The following is a 27,882-nucleotide window of genomic DNA, read 5'->3' as shown; positions in this document are numbered from 1 at the left end:
CAAGCTTCCTTGTAAGATTTTAGAGTGAATTTTATTTATAGCTAAAATCAATATGAGCACTTTAACATTTTGACACCTCAAAGACTCACAATGTTGCATTAAACAGGAACAGTAATTTCAGTGAAGGGCTACCAAAAGTTTTACTACCACACTGTGGCTTATGCAGGACGCCCTGCATTTTCTTTCAAGATCTTTCAGTGCAAATTGGGTGCTCTGGGGTGGAGCTCCATTTTTGCTACCCCACTGGCACCCCCTTCCAATCCAGGAAGTAGCCCACCCCTGCATATTTTTGTTGCAATTTTAGTTCAGTTTTTTAAAAGCCAATTCTGGTGTATATTACTGATTCTCAACCTTCATTCTCAGAAGCCTTTACTTATCTATATGTCATCTCTTTCTCTGGGCTTTCATTTTATCCTCTTTTGGGCACAGCATGTTTTCATTTAATGTTACCACTATGATCATTATATCTCAGTCATTCCTCCAAAAGTCCCTTCTTTCAAATTCCTCTTATTTTATTTTCCCTCCATCTCTATACCACAGCTACTTCTGAACTCCATTTCATGCTTCCCAAAAGTCTCCCTTTGCACATCCCTTTTAACCCCTCTTATCCCCTTAACCAGTGTTTCCCAGCCTTGGCAACTTGAAGATATTTGGACTTTAACTCCTAGAATTCCCCAGCCAGCGAATGCTGACTGGGGAATTCTGGGAGTTGAAGTACAGATATCTTCAAGTTGCCAAGGTTGGGAAATACTGCCCTAAACGGTACTCCACAGTATTCTTTTTGTTATTTCTGCACCATAACACCTTTCTGAATCTATGTTTATTCTTTCATTTCTTTGTTTGGCTCAGTTTAATTTTCTATGTTTCCTCTGTAGAGATTCACTTGTTCTCTTTGTCTTCTAACCACAAAGCTTTTACTCCCTTAGTGGAAAATAACTGACAGATGGGCCATGCATGTAACTAGCTTCAATAAATAGGGATAACTGGCAGCAATTTCCCCAGTTACAGCCAGTTATATCAGTTACCATGGTCATAGCAACACAAGAATTTCCCACATCATCCTGTCTGTTTGCAGAAGTAACTGCAATCAGCCCTCGATCCTTGTAAATGCAGACCCAAATTAAGATTAAAAAAAGGAAAGACTATCTATGCTTCAAATATACAAATTGAAGCATCAAATAACTGGGGAGAGACTGTTTAATATCCAACCTCTTTTTTTTGGGGGGGGGGTTATTGTCATCATATCAGTGTTGGATTAGACTTGTGCTTTCTTGTGGAGGAAATGAAAATAATATATGCAGATTTTGCAGAAATGAAACGAAAAGTAATGAAATTGGTGGGAGAAAATTCCTCTATAGCAAATTGATACTGTCCCTCCTATATCTCCTATATCTTCTCTTCTATCCCTGTAACTTTTCTTCTATTCCCTCATTAATATACTGTATTTTATTCCTATATTTTCTCTTCTATTCTTTCCTTGATATATTTCACTTTGAATGTATCCTCTATAAACTGTATTGTGTATTATTGTGTTTTTGGACTAACTAACTAACTAACTAACTAACTAACTAACTAAACAAACAAACAAACAAACAAACAAACAAAAATTCTGGTGGAGAAAAAAATGATTTGAATAACTTTAGGTCCATCTTACAATCCTATCCTTTCCTATTTTGTTGTCATTATGTTTGGAGTGATGCCACACAATGAAACAATATTTATTACAAAACTGAGATTTCTATTTGCCCTTTTACCCAAAGAAAAAGGTCATTGTGCTTTCAAAACAGCATCTTTCTAGAATGGCCCTTAAATAATTCAGAAATCAAAATTCTCACATGATTTATCTCTGCTTTATTTGGGTTTTTACTGAGAGAAGGAGACCAAAGCTTACTCTGAATATGGCCCAATATTGCATTTTCTTAAAACACACAATTTACTGAGGAAAAGTAGAAATGTCTCCCACTCAGATTTGAAAAGGCCTGTATGAAAAATGACAGCAGTGATTTGACATCCTTGTTTTTCCTGGTCTTTCTATTCCGTTTGAAGTTAGAAATAAATAAGTAAAGGGAATATTTAAAGTAGTAAGCTTTTCCCCTCATGTGTGCTATGGCAGATATAGCAAAGTATAAACTGCAAGATATACAACACCTGTTATGAAAATGAGATGGCAAAATAGAGAATGCTGACCACAAACAAATGTGATTTTACATTGGAAAGTTGAAGTTTACAGCATTTCTCTTTACTCTAGAATAAATCTAATGCTGGCATAAATGTTTGGTAGAGGTTTTCAAAGGAAGGTTATTCATTGCTTTCACCTTCTAATTTTCCAATGCAAACAAAAATCCTTGCAAAAAAAGAATGCGTATAATTCACATTTTCATGCCTGATTCTGTGGTGGAATGTATGTATGCATAATAAAGCCATAATAAAACAAAACAGGTTCATGAATCTATAGAAATATTACATTTGGGCAAAGATCTGTGGTAAAACTATGCTGTTGAATATCTAATGTTTTTTTCTACCCATTCTGTCCAAAAACATTAATGTCAGCATTTCATAATCATATAATTTTTTAGCTTTGTAATACAACCTTTGGTACTCTATAGATTTATATTCCAATGGAAAGACAAAATAAAAAGAATCAAATTTGGGATATTTAAGTTCTGTGTTTACCATGCATTCATTATTTCATTTCCATCTCTATGTTTCTCCTGTGTTATTCCTAATACAATCTGAGAGAGATCTTGCAGATAGAATGAGTTTATTTAGCAAGTGTGCTAGTTCATATTAGATGACCTCTCACCCTCGAAGTGACAGTGGGAATTATGCTCATTTTACATCAGTTGTAACTAGTGAAAACAACAGATAGGAGAGTAGATTACATGTACACAGTGAATACATGTTTGTGTATTATGTCAGAAAATATAGTAAATTCTCAGATGTACCCTTTGCCTTCACTATGTAATCCTAATTGTCCCACACTGTAATTTTCCCCTCCACATTGATCACTATCAAATAATGGCATTAATTTAGGGAGGTTTATATTTTTGCATGTCACTTTCTGAATCTGGCCAGATTGTTTGCCATGTGCTTGCAATTTATACTGCTCATTACAGACAAAAAATCCCAATGAAAATGGGAATTTTATTCTAACAAGCAACAAATGGGTAGGAAAGCAATTGAGTCTTAATCAACCACACAGACTGAGAGTTAAATCTGAAAAAAATTTCAGTCTGGGCAAAAACTTCTCTGAACTTAAGACCAGAATTATATATCAAATTATTCCATTAATTGGTATTACATAATTTTGTGAGAACACTGTTGTATCTGTCACATGCAAATTAGTGCATTCCATATACAATTACACATGGAAACATAAATTATCCATAACAACTGGGTCTATAGAGCTTGATCTTAAGAACATGTTCAAGGCTACTGACTTGAGCAAGTGCAAATATATTTAACTCTTACTTTTGGAGTTTACATAATTTACTTGCAAGAGCTTAATTAGTTAAGTTTTATTAGTTAAGACCTATTTTGTTTCAGTTTAATGTCCCACAGGTGCTTTTTCAAAAGGCCCCTGGACTTTGGGACAACCATGACCTGGATGACTGAGAATCTCCATAGATGTTTCAGTTTAATGTACATCAAGGTGGACATGAATGGGACTAAGCTATAACATTAATAGCAAAATCTGCATTTAAAGAGAAAAAAGCATCTGACCTTTGCATTGTAAACCTTGTCTCAGAAGACCCCAAAGCAATGAACCACAGTGGTCACAGAAGGTGGGCACTTTATAATTGTGAATGCTAAACTTGTGAGGCATGTTGACACTGAACCGCTGAGAACCCACCTGCAAGATAAAAAGTGCGAAAGGACAAAAGTTAGCATGCTTCATCCAGTGTGGCTGGTTGGTGAATTTGGGGAGATGAAGTCCACCCATCTTAGAGTTGCCAAAGTTAAACAAACAAACATTGAATTCATCTCAACTACTAGAAAAATAAAGTTGCTACCCTCTCAAGTATTTTTTTTAAGTTTCCTATCACACTTAAAGATAGACAGTGTTACTGCAGCAGTTCAGAAATTTCAGAAAACTGGAATCCAAGAATGAAATCAATACAGGAAATCACAAAGTCCTGCTCGCATAATGTGTAGCATTAGTTGCTACTGTAGGTCACTAACTGGTATAAAATATGTCTTATTGAAAACACTGAAAATGTTGTCTTGCAAGACAAGGGGGACGTTGAAAATGAAGTCAGAACAATGAAATGCAATAGAAGTGGGATCGGAACAGGTGAACTTTTTAGCAAAGAGTCCATGAGTGCCCAGTACCTTATTACACTGTGAGAGTTGAGATTAGCTTTCCCCAAATTAGTAGCCCTCAAGGAATGCTGAACTAAAACTTATATTATAACTTTCACAAAGCAAATTACAGTCAGTCATCTTCATAGCCTGGTAGGGTGGTTCAGAACCTATGCTATATTTCAATTTTTTTAAAAGCAATAATTATTGCTTTCATTGAAATGTTTCATTCTCCCCATACAGGTATAATTAGAATGATGTAAACAAATCAGAAACCAAACAAACCCCACCCATACTGTAACACTTTATCTCTCTTTTTAAATATATATAAACGGGAGAGGTGGTAGCAATTTACAGGACTGTCTCCTGCTGCATATCTCCCAGAGACCAATAAGATCACACAAAGTTGGCCTTCTCCAGGTCCCGTTGACTAAGCAATGCAGGTTGGTGGGGCTGCGGGGAAAGGGCCTTCTCTGTGGCTGCCCCGGCTCTATGGAACCAACTTCCCCCCGTTGTCCGTACTGCTCCCACCCTACTGGCCTTCTGAAAGGCTGCAAAGACCTGGCTGTGCCAGCAGGCCTGAGGGCCATGAACTTTACACCTGTCATGGTCAAATTGCATTGAATGGTATGCATATGTGTTAATTGGATTGTTTGAGTTGTGGGTTCTTTAACTGGGGTTATCATTTTAATATTTATATTTGACTTCTTTTTTATTGTAAACTGTATTTTTTACATTGTTGTAAGCCGCCCTGAGTTCTTCGGGATTGGGCAGCATAGAAGTTGAATAAAACAAATGAACAAATAAATAAATAAATAAACAAACAAACAAATAATAAATTTGGTAAGATTAAGAGGTTTTCCAAATGAAAATGCAGTTTAGCGTGGGTAAGGTGAACTCCCATTGCTAATCACATTGACATGGAAATGATTTTGATCTATCCCTGGGCAGATCAGGAATAGATCAAAATCAGATATTGTAGATATGGACAAGAAACCATTGTGCTGAGGCAGTGGCTCCAGTATATGACTGCAATATATGACTGCCCTGTGCTTCAAGGGACAGACTGTATGATCACTGGAGGAATCATATGGCTCACCAAACCTACCATCATATGGGATCCTTTATAGCAGGATGCTGACATAATTATGAAAACCAGTAGGATGGTAAATACAGCATTAGGAATTAGGAAAATGAGGTGGGTATTTGCCACATTGGGAAAACACTAGCAATTTATTATTTTGTATTTTCGTGAAGAGGACAGAAGAATGAGTATTTGGACATGGACTTGAGAGACAAGGCAAGTGGCCAGCAAGGCAACACTGACTGCTTAGCAGTCCACTGTGGTCAGCCATTGGCCAGAAAAGGCCATAGCTAAGTAATTTCGGCTCTCTAAGAGCTCTAGAGCCATGATGTCTTTGCTCACAGCGTCTTGATGTCTAGATTTGAAGAGAGTCCAAACAACCTAGATCAGTTTTGTGTGTATTTTAAATCAAGAGATGGAAAGACTGGTTATTTGGAAGAACCTTGCCTTAAACACATTAACTCTGCACAGTTTCCTTTTATTTAGGCATTCCTTCTGTAAATATTTACCTCATCATGGGCTTCCTGCTTCTTCAAGCCAGCACACTTTGTTATTATAAGCTCATGGCATCGCTTGTGGACTACGCAAGTGCAAACTGTAAACAAGAGATTATTTTATCCATTATGAAAGAGAAAAATTAAATTAAATGAGACATTCTGGGGGATTCATCCCTATCTTCCTTCCTCTCCAGGGGTCTTCTACAAGGCCTAAATTAGATTCTGTTCTGTGTGGAAAAGGGGGCAGGACAAAGGATAGTCTAGTAATCCTATTGGAATTGTGGCTTCCAAGCGGGCAAGATAACTCTCAAATTAATAAGAGTAAAGGTAGTCCATATTCTTATGACTTATCACATTTTAAATAGTGTCAAAATATCTGTTTGAACTTTCACAGAAGGGAAATGAAGTTTTGAGGCTCCATAAACATTCTAAATCAATGAAATCATATTGAACAATCTGGAAAAGGCAACAGACTATTCCAAACTACCCTATAAGGAAATATCTAGAACACAACTGCCCCTTGTTGAAAACGAGCTGTTACAATGTTATTGTCAAGTGATTTTGGTGATACTTTATTACTTTAGAATTGTAAGCTACTTGGAACAGACTGAGTAGATGGCATACAAATAATACAAAAAAGATATAAAATAAATTCATATTTATTAAAAAAATGGAATTGTTTTGGACATGTTCAACCTTAATGCAGTGATACTTGGACTCTCATCCTTCTATTTCACTGCCTCTCTTGGCATGAGAACAAAACATCTGAAGTGTTTATTTCTGTTTAAGGTTACTCATAATTTCCTGTGTCATCCAAAACCAAACAAATTGTAGTTAACCTTAATTACACCTATCTGAAACAAATCAGCTTCTAATAGTGGATTTTGACTAATCACAGTGACAAAAACTGAGGTGAAACTAGGTAGCAGCCAAAATTTTGGTTAATCTGTAAAAATAAAGACTGATCAGTTTATTTGAAGAAGAAAACTGGGTAAGTTATAGAAACTTCTATACATGAATGACCTGATTTTTACTGTTTGTTTTGCAGCAGTTAAACAAACATCCTAGCTGTAAAGTGAACACAATGGTCATTAACAGAATCAATGAGGTCCTATGGGCATTTTTTGCCAGAAATCAGACCAAAGACCAGAAATTGACAAAATACATTATAAATTATGGTCATATGACTGCAGAGTGCTTCAACCAGCTGTAAACCAGAGCTGGTTGCCATGTGCCCAAAATATAGTCATGTGACCATAGCAGGGTTTGAACTTCAGAACTGAGTCATAAATATCATTTGGGAAGGTTGTCAGAACTTTGAGTGGTCACTAAGCAACTAGTTGTTATGTGAGGCCAACTTGTATTTGCTTGACAAGGAAAGGGCTACTTGTGTTTGCTTGCCTGCTTGCTTGTCAAACTATCATGGATCACCATGTCAGTACACTCAACATATGACTACAACTATAGTTTGGAGCTTATTAAGGTCAGCTTTTGAGTCGTAACCTTTCAAGGTTTGTTGGGTTCTAATCTCTTTTCTGTATAATATTTTTAGTATGCTGTATCTTTCTTTCATTTTTTTTGAATTGGCTACTACTGTGAATTGGCTAATATATTGTTAATCTTTAGTATACCAGTTTGAAGGGGGAACCTTTTTTCTGAATTTAAAGATTTTTGGGAAGACCATCTTTATATCTATTCCTATCTTAAACGTCATGTTGTTGTATTACTGCTTTTTGTCTGGTTATCATATTCATCCTTAATGATTTCTTTAAGTTCATTCCAGAGTACCTCTGGTTCTTTATCAATACGTTTTAGTACTTCAAAGTGATTCCCGATATTCTTCTTGACAATGATATTTATGTACAGAAGATCATATTGTGAAAACGAATTGTTTTTCTTCTTCTTTAGCTTAATTTGGAGCTTGTTCCACAGTCACCTATAACCGAAGCATCTATCATTGTTGACAATGATACGATCAATTTGATTTCTATGCATCTGATGATGTTGTTTCAGTTGTTTGATGGTTATGTTTGCTTTGAAGAAATCCAGCCAGTGACATTCTATGAAAGTGAAAGCTAGACTTTGAAGAAAATGAACAGAAAAAAAATACTGACAGTTTTGAAATCTGGTGTTGCAGAAGATATCTGAGAATATCATAGCCATCCATAAAGACAAAAAAATGTATTGTTGCAGAAATAACCCAGAGCTCTCATCCAAGACACAAATGACCAGGCTCAAATTATAGTATTTTATAAATATTATGAATTAACAATCAATACTCATGATGAAAATCAGAGTCTTAGTGGAAATGAACAAGCTTTTTCTCAAAGAGTCTATGCAAGGATATATGTCATAATTTAAAACCTAAAACCGATTACAAATAATCTTAATCCTAAAAGTTATATTAATATCAAATAATGTGTCCAAAAGCAACTAACGGCTCTAGGTATGCATTAATGATGCTACCTAGTTTGGGTAATGAAACATCTACAAGAAAACAACCAAGTTCAGCTAGCACCAAGGATCCCTCAGGTCTGGATTTTTTAACAACCTAAGCCAGTGATGGTGAACCTATGGCATGGGTGCCACAGGTGGCATGCAAAGCCATATCTACTAGCACACCAGCTGTTGCCCTAGCTCAGCTCCAACATGCATATTTGTGGGGGCCAGCTGGTTTTTGGCTTGCACAGAGGCTCTAGGAGGGAGTTTTTGGCTTCCAGAGAGGCTCAGGGGGGATGGGGGAGAGCATTTATACCCTCCCCCAGCTCCAGGGAAGCCTTTAGAGACTGGGGAGGGCAAAACATGAGCCTACTGGGCCCACCAGAAGTTGGGAAACAGGCCATTTCTGGCCTCCAGGGGGCCTCCAGGGGGCCGGGAAGCTGGTTTTGCCCTCCCAAGGCATTGAATTATGGGTGTGGCACTCACACGTGCGTGATAGCACGCGCCCACGCACTTTTGGCACCTGAGAAAAAAAAGGTTTGCCATTACTGACCTAAGAAATAAAACTAGAATTTTCCTATTGGTTAACTTATAACTTTTAAATTTATTTATTGATTGATTGATTTATATACCACCGAATCCCACAGGACTCAGGATTCTCAAATTAAGAACCCAATGACAACTATTTTTGTATTATCATCTTATCCTGTCTGTACTAACACCTTCTACACTTTCTATATCTACTCACATAGTAAATTGGGAAGGATAGGGGGTAGTGTAATAGCAATGCCGATTGTATTCAATTCTAGACTGTAAACTTCTGAAAGATATCACAACGAGCCATTGTGGGCAGCTGTTAAATCAACACTGCTGCACTGTACTTTAACCAGGTCTTTATGGGGGCCATCTGGGGATTTTTATTAATTGTATGTCTTTTTTGTGTTTATTTTCTATTTTTATTCTGTTGTATGCTGTCCAGATGAAGTCTGCGTTACAAAAACCATGAAGGAAACCGGCAAATCGCCCTGAGTCTCAGGAGAAGGGTGGCCTAGAAATTGAAAAAATAAACAATCTTGCTGGATTAAGAAGAATGGATTCAGCAAGGCTTATCTTTTATCCAAAATCCATGAAAGCTCTCAGAATATATTTCATTATTCTCTGTAGAGAGTCATCTCAGGTGCAGCATATTCAGAACAACTTTCCCCTTGCTGAAACAAGTATGATCAAGGAAATGGAGCACCTCCCTTATGAAACCAGGTTGCGAGGCCTTGGTCTCTTCAGCCTTGAAAGACGGCGTTTAAGGGGTGACTTGATCGAAGTGTATAAAGTGGATAGAGAAAAATTCAAGGGGGCACTCCCTAAAGCTCACAGGTAAGAAAGTGAGGACAAATAAAGGGAAATATTTCTTCACCCAGGGGGTCGTTGGTTTATGGAATTCACTTCCAGAAGAGGTTATGGCAGCTGTCAGCCTTGATAGCTTCAAGGCAGGATTAGACAGATTCATGGATGTCAAGTGTATCGGTGGTTATTGAAACGGATGTCCATGTGCTGCTTCTATGTTGGTTGAGGCAGGCAGGACTTGGGTACCATTTGTTGGGGGTCAAGGGAAAGGGAGGGTCTTGCCTTCTCTTTCTGCTCAAGATCCCCATGTACAATTGGTGGGCCACTGTGTGACACAGAATGCTGGACTTGATGGGCTTTGGCCTGATTCAGCATGGCTCTTCTTATGTTCTTATGTTCTTATGAAAAGGGCTGAAATATCAAGTTGACTATACATACTTTTTTATTATTCAGGTGAGGACTGCCTAAATTACTGGGAATTTATTTTTAAAAAACCTGCAAAGAAGTCATTTCCTCTAAGCCTCAGTGATGGGATGTGAAATTGATCTTAACAGAATAACAGAGTTGGAAGGGACCTTGGAGGTCTTCTAGTTTGACCCCTTGTACAAGCAGGGCCACCCTATATAATTCCAGAGAAGTGGCTGTACCGTCTCTTCTTTAAAATTTCCAATGATGGAGCATCCACAACTTCTGAAGGCAAGCCGTTCCACTCTTCTCGTTGTTAGGAAATTTCTCCTTAGTTCTAGTTTGCTTCTCTCCTTGTTTAATTTCCATCTATTGTTTCTTGTTTTGCCATCTGGTGCTTTGAAAAATAAGATGACCTCTTTTGTGGCAGCCTCTCAAATATTGGAACACTGCTGTCATGTCACCTCTAATCCTTCTTTTCACTAGAGTAGACAAACCCAATTCCTGCAACCATTCTTTATATGTTTTAGCATCCCTCTAATTTTGGGGAACTGGGGGAAGAAATGCTCTCTAGGAAATGATTAAATAAGAGAGGGCATACACAACAAGCTATTTAATGGGCATAGAAAGAAACTCAGAAAAGAATTTCCCTAATTTGGGGCTGATTTGTACTATGAGATTTTCAAGATTCTGTTAAGGTAGCCTTACAATAAAGTAGAATTAGCTCATCTGGTCAGGATTCTGGTCAGAGAAACCTGGCATCTAATAATCAGGATTCCTTATACATTCCATACCTATTCATAAAATGTATAATTTTACTTACCTTGACATTGGTACCCTTGCTTTCCTATTACTCCCCTGTTGTTATTGTTGTTGATGATGATGTTGTTGTTGTTTTAAAAAAGAATGGTAAAGAACACATTAGAGATAGATCAAAGATAGAATTTCACACTGTCATTTATCGTAAAGTAAATGGCTAAAAATGACCATATGGAAGACCATGCAAGGTACATTCCTATTTATGCACAAATGTTCTCCTTTAAATTCCACAGATACAAATAAATAAATTGTGTGATAATTTATTTTATTTATTTATAAAACCAACTTTGCCTTTTTTCATCTTACATTTTATGAAATGCCACCAAGCAACTTACTTTTCATTTTCTCTACTAACTCAAACGTTTTCTAGTATTGATAAGGCCTTGCCAATCTTATCCCTAGCATCCTCATTAGCTGTGAATCTCCCAAATGTTTGGCAACGGCTACCTTCTTTGTTTCATCACTGCAGAAACCAGAAAAGCTATCGCTGAACTCTCTTCACCACAACACAAAGAGTCCTATAGTCCAAATTAATTTTACATTAATCTGAACATGACCTTCTGCTGTGGTTCTATTACAGTTCCAACAACAAATTAGATCCCACTGATGTTCGCTTCTATGTAAAGATATATGGATCAGGTTCAGACAAAGTGTTTCTACCTTACACTGAGGCACAGTTGCTTAGCAATAGAATCAGAAGGGGTGAGATAACCTGAAGGAGTTCACTGAGCTATAGTTTGCATAATCATGCCATAGCAGTGGCTATGAAGTTCAGTATGGCTGAATATTTTTGATATATTCAATTCTTTTTCACTATTTGGCAATGAGAAAATCCAAATCAAGGAAAATCTATACTATTTGCCTTACAATGCAACAATATATACATATTTTCTGTTGTGGTTAGCTCTGGCCCAGCTCCTGCCCCAAGGACTGTGGATGTGGGGGAGACATCCACATGCTGCAGGCCTGTTTTGCCCCCGGTGGAATCTGCTGATGAAGGCTCCTCTGACCAAGAAGACATGAGTGACAGGGAGGAGGAGAGTGTGGCAGACAGCTCAGAAGGAGATCAATTATCTAGCTCCTCCTTGGATTCAGAACAAGAGTTAATGATACAGCCACGCATGCGGAGAGCGATGCATAGGCAACAACAACTGAGAGATTATTATCAAAGAAAATGAGGCCACCTGTGGTTGGGTGGGGCTGTGGTAATTAGTGAGGCTGTTATAAATAGCAGCCTGTGGGTTTGGCCATTGTGGAGGATTATCTGATTGTTGTGTTTCCTGACTGCTTTATTGACTTTGACCTTTTGTGTGCTGATTTTTCCCCGCTTTGAAACTAAACCAGGGCAAAGTGTGTTTCACTTTGTGAAAGAAGAAGGACTGTGACTTGCCTCACAGCTGCAAGCAAAGTATCACAGAATTGATAAGGGACTTGTACAAATTATCAGGTTTTTTTGAGACCAGTGCTCTTTGCTATACCAAAAGAGGGCTTAGGTTAAGTGAATTTTCCTTATAAAGAACATTGTTTTGAATTTTCAAACGTGTGTGTGTCTGAAATTTGTACCTGTGAATTTTTGGGAGGAGTCTACCAGAGAGCTCGACAGAACATCTACTCAGAAGCAAGTCCCATTATATTCAGCGAATCTTACCCCAGTAATGTGTTACTCGGATTACACGCTTAATCTTTTTTTACTAGAGGTATAAAAAGGTACAAAACTAGAGTACAAAGAATTTGATAGCCACTATGTATGCTTGCATAATGTATAATTAGGTAAAAAGGTACATAACCACAAAGTTACAGAAAGCCTTTGCATTTCTCAATGTATAAAATAATGACACTTTTATTTCATTAATTGTTATTTCCCTAAAAGGATTAATGCAAAGGGTTTCCAATAGCCAAAACACCAATAGTAATCATGTTACCATGAAAAAAACTAAGCCAGGTGATATGAGAAAAGTCTCCATGTAATAAAATTTACCATATAAAGTCTCTGCAGTGTGAACAATAGGTTGGTTGTCTAAGATAGGTGGCCATAAACTTGTGCCCATTAACCTGATGGACCCTGCGTCGCACTGCCCCCTGGCGCTTCCTGGGGCGCATCCGTTCCCTAAATACTCTTTCTTCATTGTCTTTGGTTGCTGAAGGGAATAAAAAGAGAGACACAGAGAGAAAATGGGAGAGATTAACAAATATTAATATTCCAGGCACAAAACTGAAGAACAGAAACAAAAAAGCAGAATGCACAACTTCAAATCAATTCTCCCATATCCAGGTATTTTATATGTATCCCACCACACTCCCATACTCTTTTCTGATATAAGCATGGTGAATCATTTTGTTATAAAACAAATGTTTAATATGTATGATTGTATGAATTGGTTTAAATGTATGCAGAAACTTCATTAATTTAATGTTTTTGAATGTGCTGGACTTCCACTCACTTCCAATGGGTATACTGGTTGGAGATCAATGCATCCAGAGATCACCAGGTTGGAAAAGGCTGGTGAAATATTTGAAGTCATAAAGGGTTTAGCTATGGATATATAATTTTGAATACTTTGGGGACTAATGAACTGATAGTTGGGAGGGAGAATGTCTGAGATATTAAATTAGATCTATTATATCCCACCTTTCCTCCTGGAGTTTAAGATGATTTACATGGAGGAGTTTAAGATCATTTACTTTTATCCTTACAATAATAATCCTCTTAGTATTTTGGGCTGAGAGAAAGAGAGGAGCCCAAAGTCAAGGTTCCCTCATGGAGGATGGATTTAATCCAAGGTCTCCCAGTGTGTTGATCTTGTCCAACACATTGATTGCTACACTACAATAGTGTATTTTTCAAAATCTGGGTTTTAGTGAATTTCACCAAGACATCTCTTCACAAATTCTTGTAGAGGTCTTGATAATAGATCTTGCTGGAGTAAGCCCTTTTGAAGATATAATGTGCAGTTGTGAAATAGCTGACAATGCTGACTCATAACACTGTCACTTACACTGGTGTCCAAGATCCAGCACCCAAACCTTTCATGGCTATTAATTCTCAGAAGTCTATATATTGATTGATTGTTAACAAAATAAATCACATTATATCTCTTCCCTTAATGAAATCTCAGGATAATAATGCAATATCTGCATTAGAGATATTGAAAATTAATTATTGAGGTGAGGCAACAGCTAATTCTATCAACACACCTCCTTTCAAAAGTATAGTAATCAGCATTTTTTCTACAGCTGCTTTAGGCAAATCGGATATAAGAGCCAAACATTTTGTTGTTGTTGAGAAATTCCCTTTTGAACATCAAAATACTAGGATTTTGTATTTTGCATTTTTGTTTTGTTTTAATGGGAATGTAGCACTCCTCCCTCTTATCTTCAGCTATTGCAATCATCATAGTTTCTGCGGAAGGCATGATGTGCAAATCTCTCTCTCTGATACACATATGCACATTTTGGCCACCAGCTGCATTTTCAGCATCAAAGCAAAGTCACACTGATGCTATACTGATGCTTCCCGCTGTGTTACATTTATCTGAATAGGCGTCTCACAGCAGCTTCAAGTCCAGCTTTTGAATTTGCAGAAGGGGGGGAATCATAGAAAGGACTTGTGTCATCCAGCCCAGTTAAAGAGGGACATCTATGGGAATAAACCCAAAGGATTCAACCTCCAGGTGATGATCTCAGAGAGCTGCCTTGTGTCATAATGAATATATGGGATGAAGAGGGAACAGGAAATATTTCCAGACTTGAGGCTTTGGGTTTCAAAATGACCAACATTCAGCTAATCCCAAGATACTACTGTCCTACAGAACACTTAATGCTCTTAGGAAAAGTGTGAGCTAGCATAAAGTGAAGGGCAACACACTTAAAAGTTTTCCCCAATTACTGAGATCTGCCTTTGAGATCCTGTTTTAGTCTAAATGTGCGGTGTGTCACACCCTTTGAATGTCAAACAGTTTTTACTGAGGCAGCCCAAGTATCTCAAGGCATCATAGCAAGACTTCTGGTTAAAAAAAAATCCTCTAGAATTTCTATTATCTTGTATTTTGGTTAATTTTGTTTAAATACACAATGGTTGTAGATCAGAGACAAAATGCAAATTTTGCCTAAGTTTGATCCATGGACTTTCCAGCAAAAAAGAACTGGTTGCATCTAAGGAAAAGCATACCTGGAATCAATGATCTTTTCTATGGATTATGATGTCTTGAATTTATAACCTAACAAATCTGGAAGTTATTCGGTAAATAATCTGCTTCAGCTCAAAATTTGACTCAACTGAATAGTGAGATGTTAGAGGTAACAACTCACAGATGATTGAAGTTCCTCTTCTTTGAGTGGGACTCCAATGTACAGAATCTGATCTGCTATCTTCTGAAGTTCCTTCCCCTGATGTTGTAAGACAAGATAAGCAAGAGTTCAATGTGCAGGACAGTTTGCAAAGAACAAAAAACTGGACAGTCTTGGTATTTATTTTCCCTGCTGTGCTTCCTTAAATTATTTCTGAATATTACTACCACTAGTAATGGTTGAAACCTTAGTTTAAAACCCCAGGTTTTTTTTAACTAGTTAGAAAAAGCCAGAGTCTCCCAAATTATTATCTAATGAGAAACAAATGAGTCCTCATTCTCATCTCACATACAGGAGGAGAAGATAGACTTGCCAATCCAAAGATGCAGCAGTCCAACTATAATTTTCTAAGTCAGGGTTCCCCAACCTTGGCAACTTTACAACTTGTGGATTTGAACTCCCAGAATTCCACAGCCAGCTGAGGAATGCTGGGAATTGAAGCCCACAAACTGTAAAGTTGCCAAAGTTGAAGAACTCTGTTCTAAATGAAAGTTCAAATGATCATTTCATCTACATTTAGAAGTGTATGCAATACCTCTTATAAAATTAGCCTATGCCTATTCAATTGGAGTACAAGTGGTAGAAAGAGCAATTAAACGAATTGTTAAGAACAACTCTTGTACTCTTCATCACCCACTAGAACAGTGATGGCGAACCAGAAAGCACATACATGTGTGTGTGCCAGAGTGCTGGAAATCCAAAGATCAGCTGGCTGGCATGCATAGGCCTGTTTTTGGCTGTTTTTGAAGCTGTTTTCAGGTTATTATTTGGATCCTTTTTAGGCTGTTTGGGGGCTGTTTTTAGGCCATTTTCAGGGCATTTTCCGATGCTCCAGGGCCCGGGAAGAGCAGCTGGCATGCCAGAACAGCTGACAATGGCACACATGCCCACAGAGTGCCACTCTGTGTGCCACTTCTTGCATGTATGCCATAGGTTCGCCATCATGGGACTAGAACATATGGAGCCTCATCCCACTATATCAAAGAGTTGTCCTAACTCTATCATGCCCCGTGAGACTAAAAGTAGACAACTTGGTGCCCTCCATACATTTTGGACTTCAGCTTCCATTAGCTTTAGCCAACATGGCCAAACACAATATATCATATAAACAGTAGTTTAAAATATCAAGAAAAAAAACCCTAGTGCCATCTTTTTTTAAAAAAAAGTAAAAATAATTCATAAACAGTTCAACCGATTCTACTTTCAGAATGTGAAAAGGCTTTACTGCAGTAGCTGATGAGGCCAGAACAAGGCCGAAATGGTGCCATCCTAGTCTCCCTTAATTTTAAAATTTCAGCAAAAAACATGTGAGATATAGATATATGTGTGTGTGTGTGTGTGTGTGTGTGTGTGTGTGTTTTCGTAGATTGATTTGTATCCTGCTATTGACTGTAGTTGTGAGCCGCTCCGAGTCTTTGGAGAGGGGCGGCATACAAATCTAATAAATGAATGAATGAAATATATATATATATATATATATATATATATATATATTTATGTCGGATCACCCTGGTATATTGAAGGAACATCACAGCTCCTTTTTGCCTCTAGGCCCAACCCAGGACCATTTCAAGGCAGTTAATTTATTTATAGCCGACAACTATATTCTGTATGTGTCAAATGTTTTTTTTTTAGCTTATTATATATATATATATATAATTATATTATATATATATATATAATTATATATAATTATATATATATAATTCATTCATTCATTCATTCATTTCTTAGATTTGTATGCCGCCCCTCTCCAAAGACTCGGAGCGGCTCACAACTACAGTCAATAGCAGGATACAAATCAATGATCCAACTCAGCAGAAAAAAATGATAGTACTCAATTATGTTATCCGCCTTATTTTCTCAAAATGTGGTAGGTTGCTCTATATAAGTGCCAGGTTTAGAATATGTATGCTGTACTTTACTTAAAACTAAAGAAAACTAAAACTAAAGAAATATATAACACTGTGTTTCCAAACCATTTTATGGGACTCTAAATTAGTCACTTGTGCCGTAGCAAAATCAATGATGTAATGAAAAATCATTACTTAATTTAATTTTTGGTACACACTCAATGGAATTTAGGAAGGAATTTAGTAAAAAGGTCTGATCCAACTAAGGGGTGCCAAAATGGATTATCTCAAGTATAGATAAAGCAGCTAAGGTGAAACAAAGTAATTTAGAATTAGAAGTCAATTATCACTGGGCAAAGGACTAAAAAAGGAGTGTTGCTTTCACAATATGGACCAAATATGACTATAACTGATCCAAAGATGAGCTACTCTGTTTCTCTCCCCATGTTAAGATTGCAGCATAACAGCAAGCCTTGTGATAGCATTGTTTTAAGTTGCAAACAGGGGTGGGCTTCTGCCTGGACAGGGGGGGGGCGCAGTGGAGTAGCGACATTGGAGAAATTTTAATAGTGTTCATAATTGAATACTACTGCCGCCAGAGTTTCTGTAATGTTAATATAGAAATACAGCTGGTGTTCTTTCTTATAAGATGGAGTCCATCCAAGGATGACTCAGATATGCATGGCATAAGTGATAGCACCGGCATCTATGCTACTGGTGAGATGGATGGCAAAACTTTTGTGTCTTTCCGAGGAAGGTGTTGTTAGGATTCACATGATTATTCATAGTTAACAGTATATAGCTCTATTTAAGAAAAACAAAAATATTTCCTGAACTTCAATTATACCACTTAACAAACAAAGTAATATGATGACCTAGCACAGGGGTCGTCAAAATGGTGGCGTGTGGTTCAGACACATAACGCACAGGCCATGCCCATGCCAGCTCCGCGAATGGGAGAAACGTCACAAAAGTCACACAACGGCAATGTGACACAGCAAGTTTGACACCCATGACCTAGCACAAGAAAGAAAGAAAGAAAGAAAGAAAGAAGGAAAGAAAGAAGGAAGGAAAGAAAGAAAGAAAGAAAGAAAGAAGAAAGAAGGAGGGTGGGAGGGAGGGAGGAAGAGAAAGAGAGAGAAAGAGAGAGAAAGGGTGGGAGGAAGAGAGAGAAAAAGAGAGAGAGAAAGAAGAGGAAGGAAGAGAGAAAGAGAAAGAAAGAGTAGGGGAAGAGAGAGAAAGAGAGAAATAGAAAGAGACAGAGTAAGAGAGAGAGAGAAAGAGTGAGAGGGAGGGAAGGAGGGAGAGAGAAAGAAAGAGAGGGAGGGAGAAAGGAAGAGAAAGAAAGAGGGACAGAGAGAGAGAGAGAAAGAGAGGAAGGAAGGAAGAGGGGGAGGAAGAGAGAGAGAGAGAAAAAAAGAAAGATTTTTTTTCTCCATGTAAACCAAATTTTTAATCAAGGACCCCCACTCCACCCCCCATCCCCATCAGTGGTGTCCCTCTTTACCAATGTGAAAATTTGGTCACTATTATCCATGTCACATTATTACATTGTTATTAATACCTACACACACACACACACACACACACACACACACACACACACACAGGTTAGTCAATTTGTTCTTCAGTTTATGCTCCTGTGAATGAAGTGGCTCCTGTGAATAAAGTGGCTGGGTTTAAGGCACTTTTGTGTGATTGATGTATCAAACAAAAGGGAATCCAATTTGAGAGACATAAGGCATTTAGTCTCTCTAATGCTTTTAACTATACTTCAACACCCATAAAAGTTTGAACAATACTTATAATAAAACTATAAATTCGATGGACAAATGCAACTATTAACTAGAAGCCAGCAAAATGTGTGTGTGTGTGTGTTTGTATAGTTTATATGTTTTATAGCAGTGTTTTTCAATCAGTGTGCCGTGGCACACTAGTGTGCCATGAGACATGGTCAGGTGTGCTGTGGGGAAATTAAACATGGGTCCCCAAACTATGGCCCATGCGCCGGATACGGCCCACGGATGGCCATATATCCAGCCCGTCACCAGCCGCCTCCATCCAAACATAAACATTCCCCTCAGAATCCCTCCAGCTATCAGCGACAGGAAGAATGGAGGCACAGGGAACGCTCACTGACCAATCACCTTCTAGGATTCATCCCAACCACTAGCGATGAACCAATAGCAGGCCGCCTCTCATCCACACCCAGAAAGGTCCCCGCTTGGGCTGCCGCGCACTTGTCATTGTGTGGCCGCGGCGAGTAATTGAAGCTGCTCCTCCTCCCCATGGTCCCGATTTCTAATCCTGGTCAGGACTGGAGGCAAATATTGCCACCACTAGATGAAGCCTCAGCCTCAGCTGGTTATGTCTATCCTATTCACACTGAGTATAAATACATTTAGAAACTATATTATTAACTGTATGTATAATATGTACTGTGTTAGAGTGTCATTTTGTGTCATTTTGGTTGGTGGTGTGTCCCAGGATTTTGTAAATGTAAAAAATGTGCTGTGGCCCAAAAAAAGGTTGAAATATCACTGTTTTATAGTAAAGTAGAATTACAGGAGTAGCTGATGAATAATCTTCGAAAAATAATTGAGATGGGAATAACAGAAATCTCAGAAGGAAAATGGCATCATATGCAGATTTGACTAAAGTGTAATGAACATTATTCATAAAATTGGCTTTTAATTTGGCTTTAAAATGCAAAGCTGAGTGGAAGGTATAACACAGGCATAAAATGAAGAAAGCCAACAAAAGCCCAAACTCTACCTTATTCCTAACTCCATACCAGAAAAACAATGTTGCTAAAAGGATGCTCCTTTTCTATAATTATACAAATATGCCAACCCTGCAGCTATATGATTATTTATAGCAAATATTCATGCTGGAGTAGGACTATATAATTGTTACTTCAAACCCACACAAGTGAATCATTTCCCTCCAGGCCGATAATATAAATAATTCCTTCACACCACTGGGGGTCACTCTAGTCTGGAATTTAAAACAGTATCAAATGCTTTTTTCCCCTTTTCCATTATTAGGTTTTGAAGACTTAAAAGTCAATTTCCCAGTAGCATGCACCACGAATGGAGTTTTACACAAAATTTGTGTATGTGTGTGTGTGTGGGGGGGGTGTCTGTGGAAGACTCAATAATATGTAGGAGTAGCATTTGGTCCAAAATATATATCTACAGAAAATACACTATATTAATTTGTGAATTCATAAAATGTGAATGAGTGAGCAGGAGAGACAAACAGACAGACAGACATTTTGTTATAATAAATTGATTGTCACTCAGTTTCTGTCAAGAAAACCTTAAGGTAAATAACCTGTTGCTAGGCAACAGGTGTCAACAAAAAGACTTCAACAACCAAGAACACAAAAAGGCCTCTTTTCATTTATAAAACATCGGAGACCTACGCTCCAATATTAGCATCTTCGTTTTCTATAAGTACATGCTTTCGCCCTCGCACTTTGAGAACAGCTACACAAAAATGTTCAATTATTTAAGGGAATATCCAAAATATCCATATTCAATAATTTCTATGATAGAAGTATAGATGGAGACTATTGTTTGTACTGTAAATTTCCTGATGCAAATGTGAACAAAATGTGGCTCAAGGATTTTTCAGAACTCTCTGCTGCTGTACTGAACATGTTTTTCAAAAGGCAACTGGAGTTGGTTGTTTCATTGAAGACCTTTCGCTTCTCATCCACGAAGCTTCTTCAGTTCTGACTGAATGGTGGGGAATGGAAGAATTTAAACCCTTCCACTCCCCACCATTCAGTCAGAACTGAAAAAACTTCTTGGATAAGAAGCAAAACGTTTTCATGGGGAAAAAAACCTAATATATTCCAGTTTAATTTAATTTAATTTAATTTATTTGATTTATATGCTGCCCAATCCCATGGGATTGTTCCCTTTTGAAAAGTACCTTTTAGACAGCCATGATCCGAATGATTGAAACTCCATAGAAACTTCATTTAATTGCCCATGATAATAATTATAATTAATAATAATAATTTATTAGATTTGTATGCCACCCCTCTCCAAAGACTCGGGGCAGATCACAACAGTGAAAAATACAATACAGTACAAATGTAATATTAAACTAAATTAAGACCCATATTACTAAAAAAAACTATCCATGCTACACAATCTTCTAGATTGCCTTCTAGAATGACATTATTTTGGGAATATTATGGAAAATCAAACAGCAAAGTTCAGATCCCAGAAAGGAAGCTGATGTTATTGATCAACTATTAGACTATCACTATTTGGTAAGCAAAGTAGTAGGTGGAATGTGTATGGGTGTCTGTAGTATACTGTAAGTACCTGTATAGTAAAGGACAGGGGTGGAAAACTATAACTTATGGACTTCAACCATGCTGCTCAGAAATTCTGGGAGTTCAAATCCACAAGTCATAAAGGGGCCATTGTTCCCTACCTCTGGTACAGGGGAAGGCCCATAACATACCAGGTCTTAAAGGTAAAGGTTCCTCCTGTATGCGTTCTAGTCATTTCTGGTTCTAGGGGCAGTGCTCATCTCTGTTTCTAAGCCAAAGAGCCAGACCTGTCCGGAAAATGTCTCCATGGTCATGTGGCCAACATGACTAAATCCTGAAGACGCATGGAGTGATGTTACCTTCCCACCAAAATGGTCACTATTTTTCTACTTTCATTTTGTACGTGCTTTCGAACTACTAGGTTAGCAGAAGCTGGGACAAGTAAAGGGAGCTTACACTGTTATGCAGTGCTAGGCATTCAAACCACCAAACCTCTGATGAAAAAGCTCAGTGTCTTAGCCACTAAGCCCCCGGCATCCCTTATACTGGGTCTAACACTCCCTAAAAGACCTTCAACTGACATGTGACTTGGGCCTGAATAAAGTATTTTCTTATACTGAATTAGCCTTCCCTACGGATTCATTTTATTCTATTTTTATTCTGTCTATTTTGTTCTGGTACATTAGGAAAATTTCAATTATTGCTCAGAGATAGCTGGGAATTATTTATTTAAACTTTATTTGTCTCTTTTTTAGGCTATAAATTTTATTTTTTTCAAAAGCAGCTTACATAAGATCAAAATGCAGAAAAACATCAATGGAAAACAATCAGAGTCAAGCTACCAGTCAAAATCAACAGAATAAAAGTAATTTTGGCAGGTCTGAGTAACAACTGTTAGTCAGTTATGTAAAGTTTATTTGCATGTTTTTAAAAGTTATGTAAATATCATTATCAAGCTAACCTGGTAGATCTTTCTTAGAGACGGAACTCCTATTCCACCCTTCACTGGAAAAATATGTGAATTCAAATATAAGTAAATAATTCCATTCCATTAAATTCCATTCCCCACTATTCTGTCAGAGCTGAAGAAGCTTCTTGGATGAGAAGCAAAACATCTTCTTTTTTAAAAAAATTAAATTGTTATAATAGTAACACATACACACTACAGTGATTTAATAGGAAAGTGAACACAAGAACAAGGTGACACAATCTGAAGTTAGTTGGGGGAAAGATCAAAAGCAACGTGAGAAAATATTATTTCACTGAAAGAGTAGTAGATCCTTGGAACAAACTTCCAGCAGACATGGTTGGTAAATCCACAGTAACTGAATTTAAACATGCCTGGGATAAACATGTATATCCATTGTAAGATAAAATACAGGAAATAGTATAAGGGCAGACTAGATGGACCATGAGGTCTTTTTCTGCCGTCAGTCTTCCATGTTTCTATGCGTGCTCCCATCACCCAACAACATTCAAACCCCTCCACCAAAATGTGGGTGTACCTTATTTGTAGCCTTTTTAAAAAAAGCACATTTGGGACAACCATGACCTGGATGACTGAGAATCTCTACAGATTTGTAAAATAAATATCTTTCTTTCTGCAACCTGCTCTAGACTTCTAACTGCAAAGTATAAAACCAGCTTTCATTTAGAACCTGTCTCTTCTGAATTATCCTGAATTACAATTTTGCAAATTAAAACAAAATCCTGCAGGGGACTATACTGTTTTTCTGGACAGCAGGCATTCTATTCTATTAACCACCAACACACCCACATATCATGCATAGTTTTCACCCAAATAGGTAAGCAGTCCTTGTTGTACTCTTCGCTTGGGTCCCTCTAATTAACTTCTTAGTGTTTATGTTGTTTGTAAAACCTTGGTGACTCTACGGTCATATTACCGTGGTGAAACTACAGATATCTTTTATGCACCAGTTGGCTACAAGTAGGAATGTTTGTAGCTTGAATTCTGGAAAAAGAGAACAGAATAGAATTGGAAGGGACCTTGAAGTCTTCCAGGGCAAAGCCCTGCTCAAGCAGGAAACCCTATACCAGTGATGGCGAACCTATGGCACGGGTGCCACAGGTGGCACATGGAGCCATATCTGCTGGCACATAAACCATTGCCATAGCTCAGCTCCAGTGTGCATGTGTGTGCCGGCCAGCTGATTTTTGGGTCACAGAGGCTCTGGAAGGGCATTTTTGGCTTCCAGAGAGCCTCCGGGGGGGGATGGGAGAGGACATTTTTACCCTCCACCTGCTCCAGGGAAGCCTTTGGAGCCTGGGGAAGGTGAAACACAAGCCTACTGGGCCCATGGGAAACAGGCCATTTCCGGCCTCCATAGGGCCTTCAGGGGCGGGGAAGCTGTTTTCACCCTCCCCTGGCATTGAATTATGGATGTGGGCACTCACGCATGAGTAAATGCGTGCTCTTTCGGCATCCGAGGAGAAAAAGGTTCGCCATCTGCCCTATACCATTTCAGACAAATGGTTACCTTATGTCCTCTTAAAAACCACTAGTGTTGGGGCACTTACAACCTCTGGGGGTAAGTTGTTCTACTGATTTAATTGTTCTAACGGCCAGGAAATTTCTTCTTAGTTGTAGGTTGGTTCTCTTCTTCACTACTTTCCATGCATTACTTCCTGACTATGCTGTTCTTAAAAAAATATTTAACTGGACAGATTTAAAACAAGTGTAAAAGTTAAAATATCTGCTGAAATAAACTGAGAGATTAAAAAATAATAATTGTACAATTAGATTTCCTTCCATCATGTCAATGACTACTCCAACTACTACATTGTAGAAAAAGAACTAGATGTATTTACTTGCCAGCATGAGTGTCTCTATGAGTGTAACTCTCACATTTCACAACTCCCACCTGAAATCTTAAAAAATAAAATTTCTTTCCAGGAGGAATTAGATCCTTTTATGGCATGTCGACTACCAATTCTGGTTTAGTTTGTACGTTGCTTGGCTCTCCAAAGTACTGCAGCTGTTACCGGGGGCGTCAGAGCTGTCTCTATGTTTGGTAACTGCATCACTGGCAGATTTCACTCAACTACCGTCATTCTTTCTCACGTATCCTGATGTCAGAATAGTATTTGCTATGAGAACAGAATTTGGCGGGCGGGGGGGTCAGGTCAGTTTGATGGCACTCCCTAATGTCCTCCTCCATTAGCTCCTGAGCTGTTAAGCCAAACAGTTGCAGGTAAAATGGGTCAGGAATGAGAAGATAGCAAGCAATTAGCCTCTCCCTTGAGTTTGCTCGTTTCCTTGCTCGTTGTTGGGGAAGCCGAACTTGTAAGCATGAGTAACAACTGAAGCAGAAGGGTCACTTTGGAACTAAATGGTAACAGATGCCAGTTGAAAGTAAACAAGGTAAAAACTGGCTGAGTTATCTTGTAGTATGCTTCCTGGAAAGCTGCTAATACTGACTAGGCAGTAAAAATTATTATTATTATTATTAATAATAATAATAATAATAATAATAATAATAATAATAATAATAAGATTTGTATGCCGCCCCTCTCCGGAGATTCGGACTGGCTCACAAAAAGAAAGCAGTACAAATCCAATATTTAAAACAGTTTAAAACCCTTAATATAAAAAGAGTCATACATCCCAGACAAACCATGCATAAAATGGAACGGCCCAGGGGAATCAATTTCCCCATGCCTGATGGCAGAGGTGGGTTTTAAGGAGTTTGCGAAAGGCAAGGAGGGTGGGGGCAATCCTGATCTCCGGGGGGAGTTCATTCCAGAGGGTCGGGGCCACCACAGAGAAGGCTCTTCCCCTGGGTACTGCTAGACGACAGTGTTTCGTCGATGGGACCTGGAGAAGGCCAACTCTGTGGGACCTAATCGGCCGCTGGGATTCGTGGGGCAGAAAGCGGTCCAGGAGATATTCTGGTCCGATGCCATGAAGGGCTTTATAGGTCATAACCGACACTTTGAATTGTGACCGGAAACTGATCGGCAACCAATGCAGACTGCGGAGTGTTGGTGTAACATGGGCATATTTAGGGAAGCCCATGATTGCTCTCGCAGCTGCATTCTGCATGATCTGAAGTTTCCGAACACTCTTCAAAGGTAGCCCCATGGAGAGAGCATTACTGTAGTCGAACCTCGAGGTGATGAGGGCATGAGTGACTGTGAGCAGTGACTCCCAGTCCAGGTAGGGCCGCAACTGGTGCATCAGGCGAACCTAGGCAAACGCCCCCCTCTTCACATCCAAAAGATGGTTCTCTAATGTTAGCTGTGGATTGAGAAGGACGTCCATTACCCTGAGGGGGTCAGTAATCCACCCCAGGGTAATGGACAGATAGATGGGATTGTCCTTGGGAGGTAAAACCCACAGCCACCCCGTCTTGTCAGGGTTGAGTTTGAGTCTGTTGACACCCATCCAGACCCTAACAGTCTCCAGGCGGTTACAGTACATCTGACCTTGTTTTAAGAAACAGCAAATACTGACTGTCTTTTTGTTATGCCTAGCCTCAGATGTGTAAGAGGAAAGCTGTACCTTACCTTGGATCCATCTAACAATAACAGTAATTTATTAAATTTAAATGCCACGCGACTCCCAGTAACTCTCCTGGTCCATGTTTAATTCCCAAGTGACAGGGAAAAGATTATCAAGACCCCCAGTTTGATGAGAGTGGAATACTTTGCCCACCAGGGAGGAGAGAGTTGCTGGGGTGGGGGAGGGGATCTCCGGGACATTGGAGAGCTGGAGTATAATGGTTATGACAGGGAGAGGTAGATAAGGTGGGAGCTGGTGGGGGAGGCCGCTCTTGGGGAACCAGGGCTCGCTGTCTTAGAGCAGGGGTCCCCAACCACCGGGCCGCGGACCAGTACCGGGCCGCGGGGCATGTTGCACCGGTCCGTGGAGTCAGCAACTGCCAGCCCTCATGCCGCCACCCCCTCCCTCCAGCGCTTCGCCTCCCGCCAGGCAAGAGGCCTCGGGAGGCAGGTTCTGCCGGCCACAGGACGATGGATGGGACAGAGGGGCGGGAAGGACCGAGAGGCTCAAGCCTCTTTTGGCTTCTGCCGTGGGGCGCTTTTGCGTTTTTGGCTGGGGGGAGGCAGGAGGGCCAGCCTGACCCCCTCTCTCCAGCGCTTAGCTCCTGCTGGGCAAGAGGGCTTGGGAGGCAGGTTCTGCCGGCCACAGGACGATGGCGGGAAAGAGGGGTGGGGAGGACCGGCACCCCCATGCTTAATCCCGCCCCTAACCACGCCCCTTTCCGCCCCCACTGGGCCATAGAAAAATTGTCTTGCTGAAACTGGTCCCTGGTGGAAAAAACGTTGGGGACCACTGTCTTAGAGCAATTACTTGTTCCTGCCACTCTGATTCTGGTTCATGCTGGCCTCAGGCTGCTGCTACTAAATGCCAGGTCTGTTGTTAACAAGGCCCCCCTCATTCGAGATTTACTCATGGAGGAGGGGGCAGACTTGGCATGTATAACCGAGAGCAGGCTGGACCATGAGGGGAGTGTTCCCCACTTGGCAACCCTGATGGGTTTCAGGTATTACATCAGCCGCAACTCCAGGGAAGGGGTGGAGAAGTGGCAATTATTTTCCGGAAAAGTCTTTGCCCTCACAGGATCCCTGCCCCAGAGTTTGTTGGGTGTGAATCTCTCCTCTTAAGGTTGGACTCAGAGGTTCAGTTTGGTTTGTTGTTGATGTTGATGTCGGTTCGCCATCACTGGTATAGGGTCTCTTGCTTGGAGAGAGGTTAGAGTAGAAGACCTCCAAGGCCCCTTCCAACTCTGCTGTGTTTAAAATATATGGATGGACACCTCTCAACCCCAGGTAAGACAAGAATAGAACACAGGTGCCTGTTGCCTTCTTCCTCCAAATCTTTCATCTTTGTTGTTAATGGAACCATCTTTAGTTTATTTTGTAAAAGGAAGAAAGAATGTTTCCTTTTAACCAAACATATGTGCCTCACAAAATACCACATTTCTCCTTATCAAGTCTCCTATATAAAGGTATGACAATAGAAATAACTGAAGGAAAGATAATGGAAAGTGGAATGATTTAAAGTGGGATACTTAAGTTCATGTAGTCTGTAACTATAACTTCCCCAGAAAACTCCCTGAAACATTAGGAAATGATGCAGATACACTCTGGGGCTAAGATTATGTTTCCCTTTCTTTTCTCCCTGAAACACACACATCTCCCATGCATGCACAAATTTTGCATCATGGCTATCATAAATTTTGGAAACCGAATGGTTAAAAACCCACTACAAGCAAATTACCCCAGATAGCCCCAATCAAAATGTGGCTTTAAAAATAATGCAATTTATTTACTTTATTGATTGGATTTACATCCCATTCTCATCTAATCTTGGGAGAGAAGCAACTGCTCGCTACAAATCAACAACAGTGCCCTTCAGATCCATGTGATCAGAAACACACATAAGGTACATTGTTAATAACTTCTAATTCTTGTATTCAACACTGAGCCAGTTTATGTTAGAATGTAAGAAGATTCCTA

At 39.1% G+C, this 27,882-nt stretch overlaps 1 protein-coding gene across 5 annotated transcripts in view; it reads right to left on the bottom strand.

Moving 5' to 3' along the window:
* Positions 1–27,882, bottom strand: part of PRKCE (protein kinase C epsilon) — a 404,880-nt gene that overhangs the window by 107,176 nt on the left and 269,822 nt on the right. For 2 of the 5 annotated variants that reach the window (XM_070734568.1, XM_070734570.1), the window contains 5 exons: positions 15,196–15,273; positions 12,866–13,025; positions 10,892–10,926; positions 5,896–5,981; positions 3,724–3,853 (listed from right to left, as the gene is read on the bottom strand). In XM_070734568.1, the coding sequence (XP_070590669.1) occupies positions 3,724–3,853; positions 5,896–5,981; positions 10,892–10,926; positions 12,866–13,025; positions 15,196–15,273 (489 nt within the window). Of the gene's footprint in view, positions 1–3,723; positions 3,854–5,895; positions 5,982–10,891; positions 10,927–12,865; positions 13,026–15,055; positions 15,100–15,195; positions 15,274–27,882 lie in introns of those variants that run through there. The other 3 variants (XM_070734569.1, XM_070734571.1, XM_070734572.1) reach the window with 2 other exon arrangements.

This window comes from Erythrolamprus reginae, chromosome 1 (genome assembly GCF_031021105.1).
Source record: "Erythrolamprus reginae isolate rEryReg1 chromosome 1, rEryReg1.hap1, whole genome shotgun sequence".
In the NCBI taxonomy this organism is placed as follows: Eukaryota; Metazoa; Chordata; class Lepidosauria; order Squamata; family Dipsadidae; genus Erythrolamprus; species Erythrolamprus reginae.
This window is presented reverse-complemented; position numbering and strand designations above follow the sequence as displayed.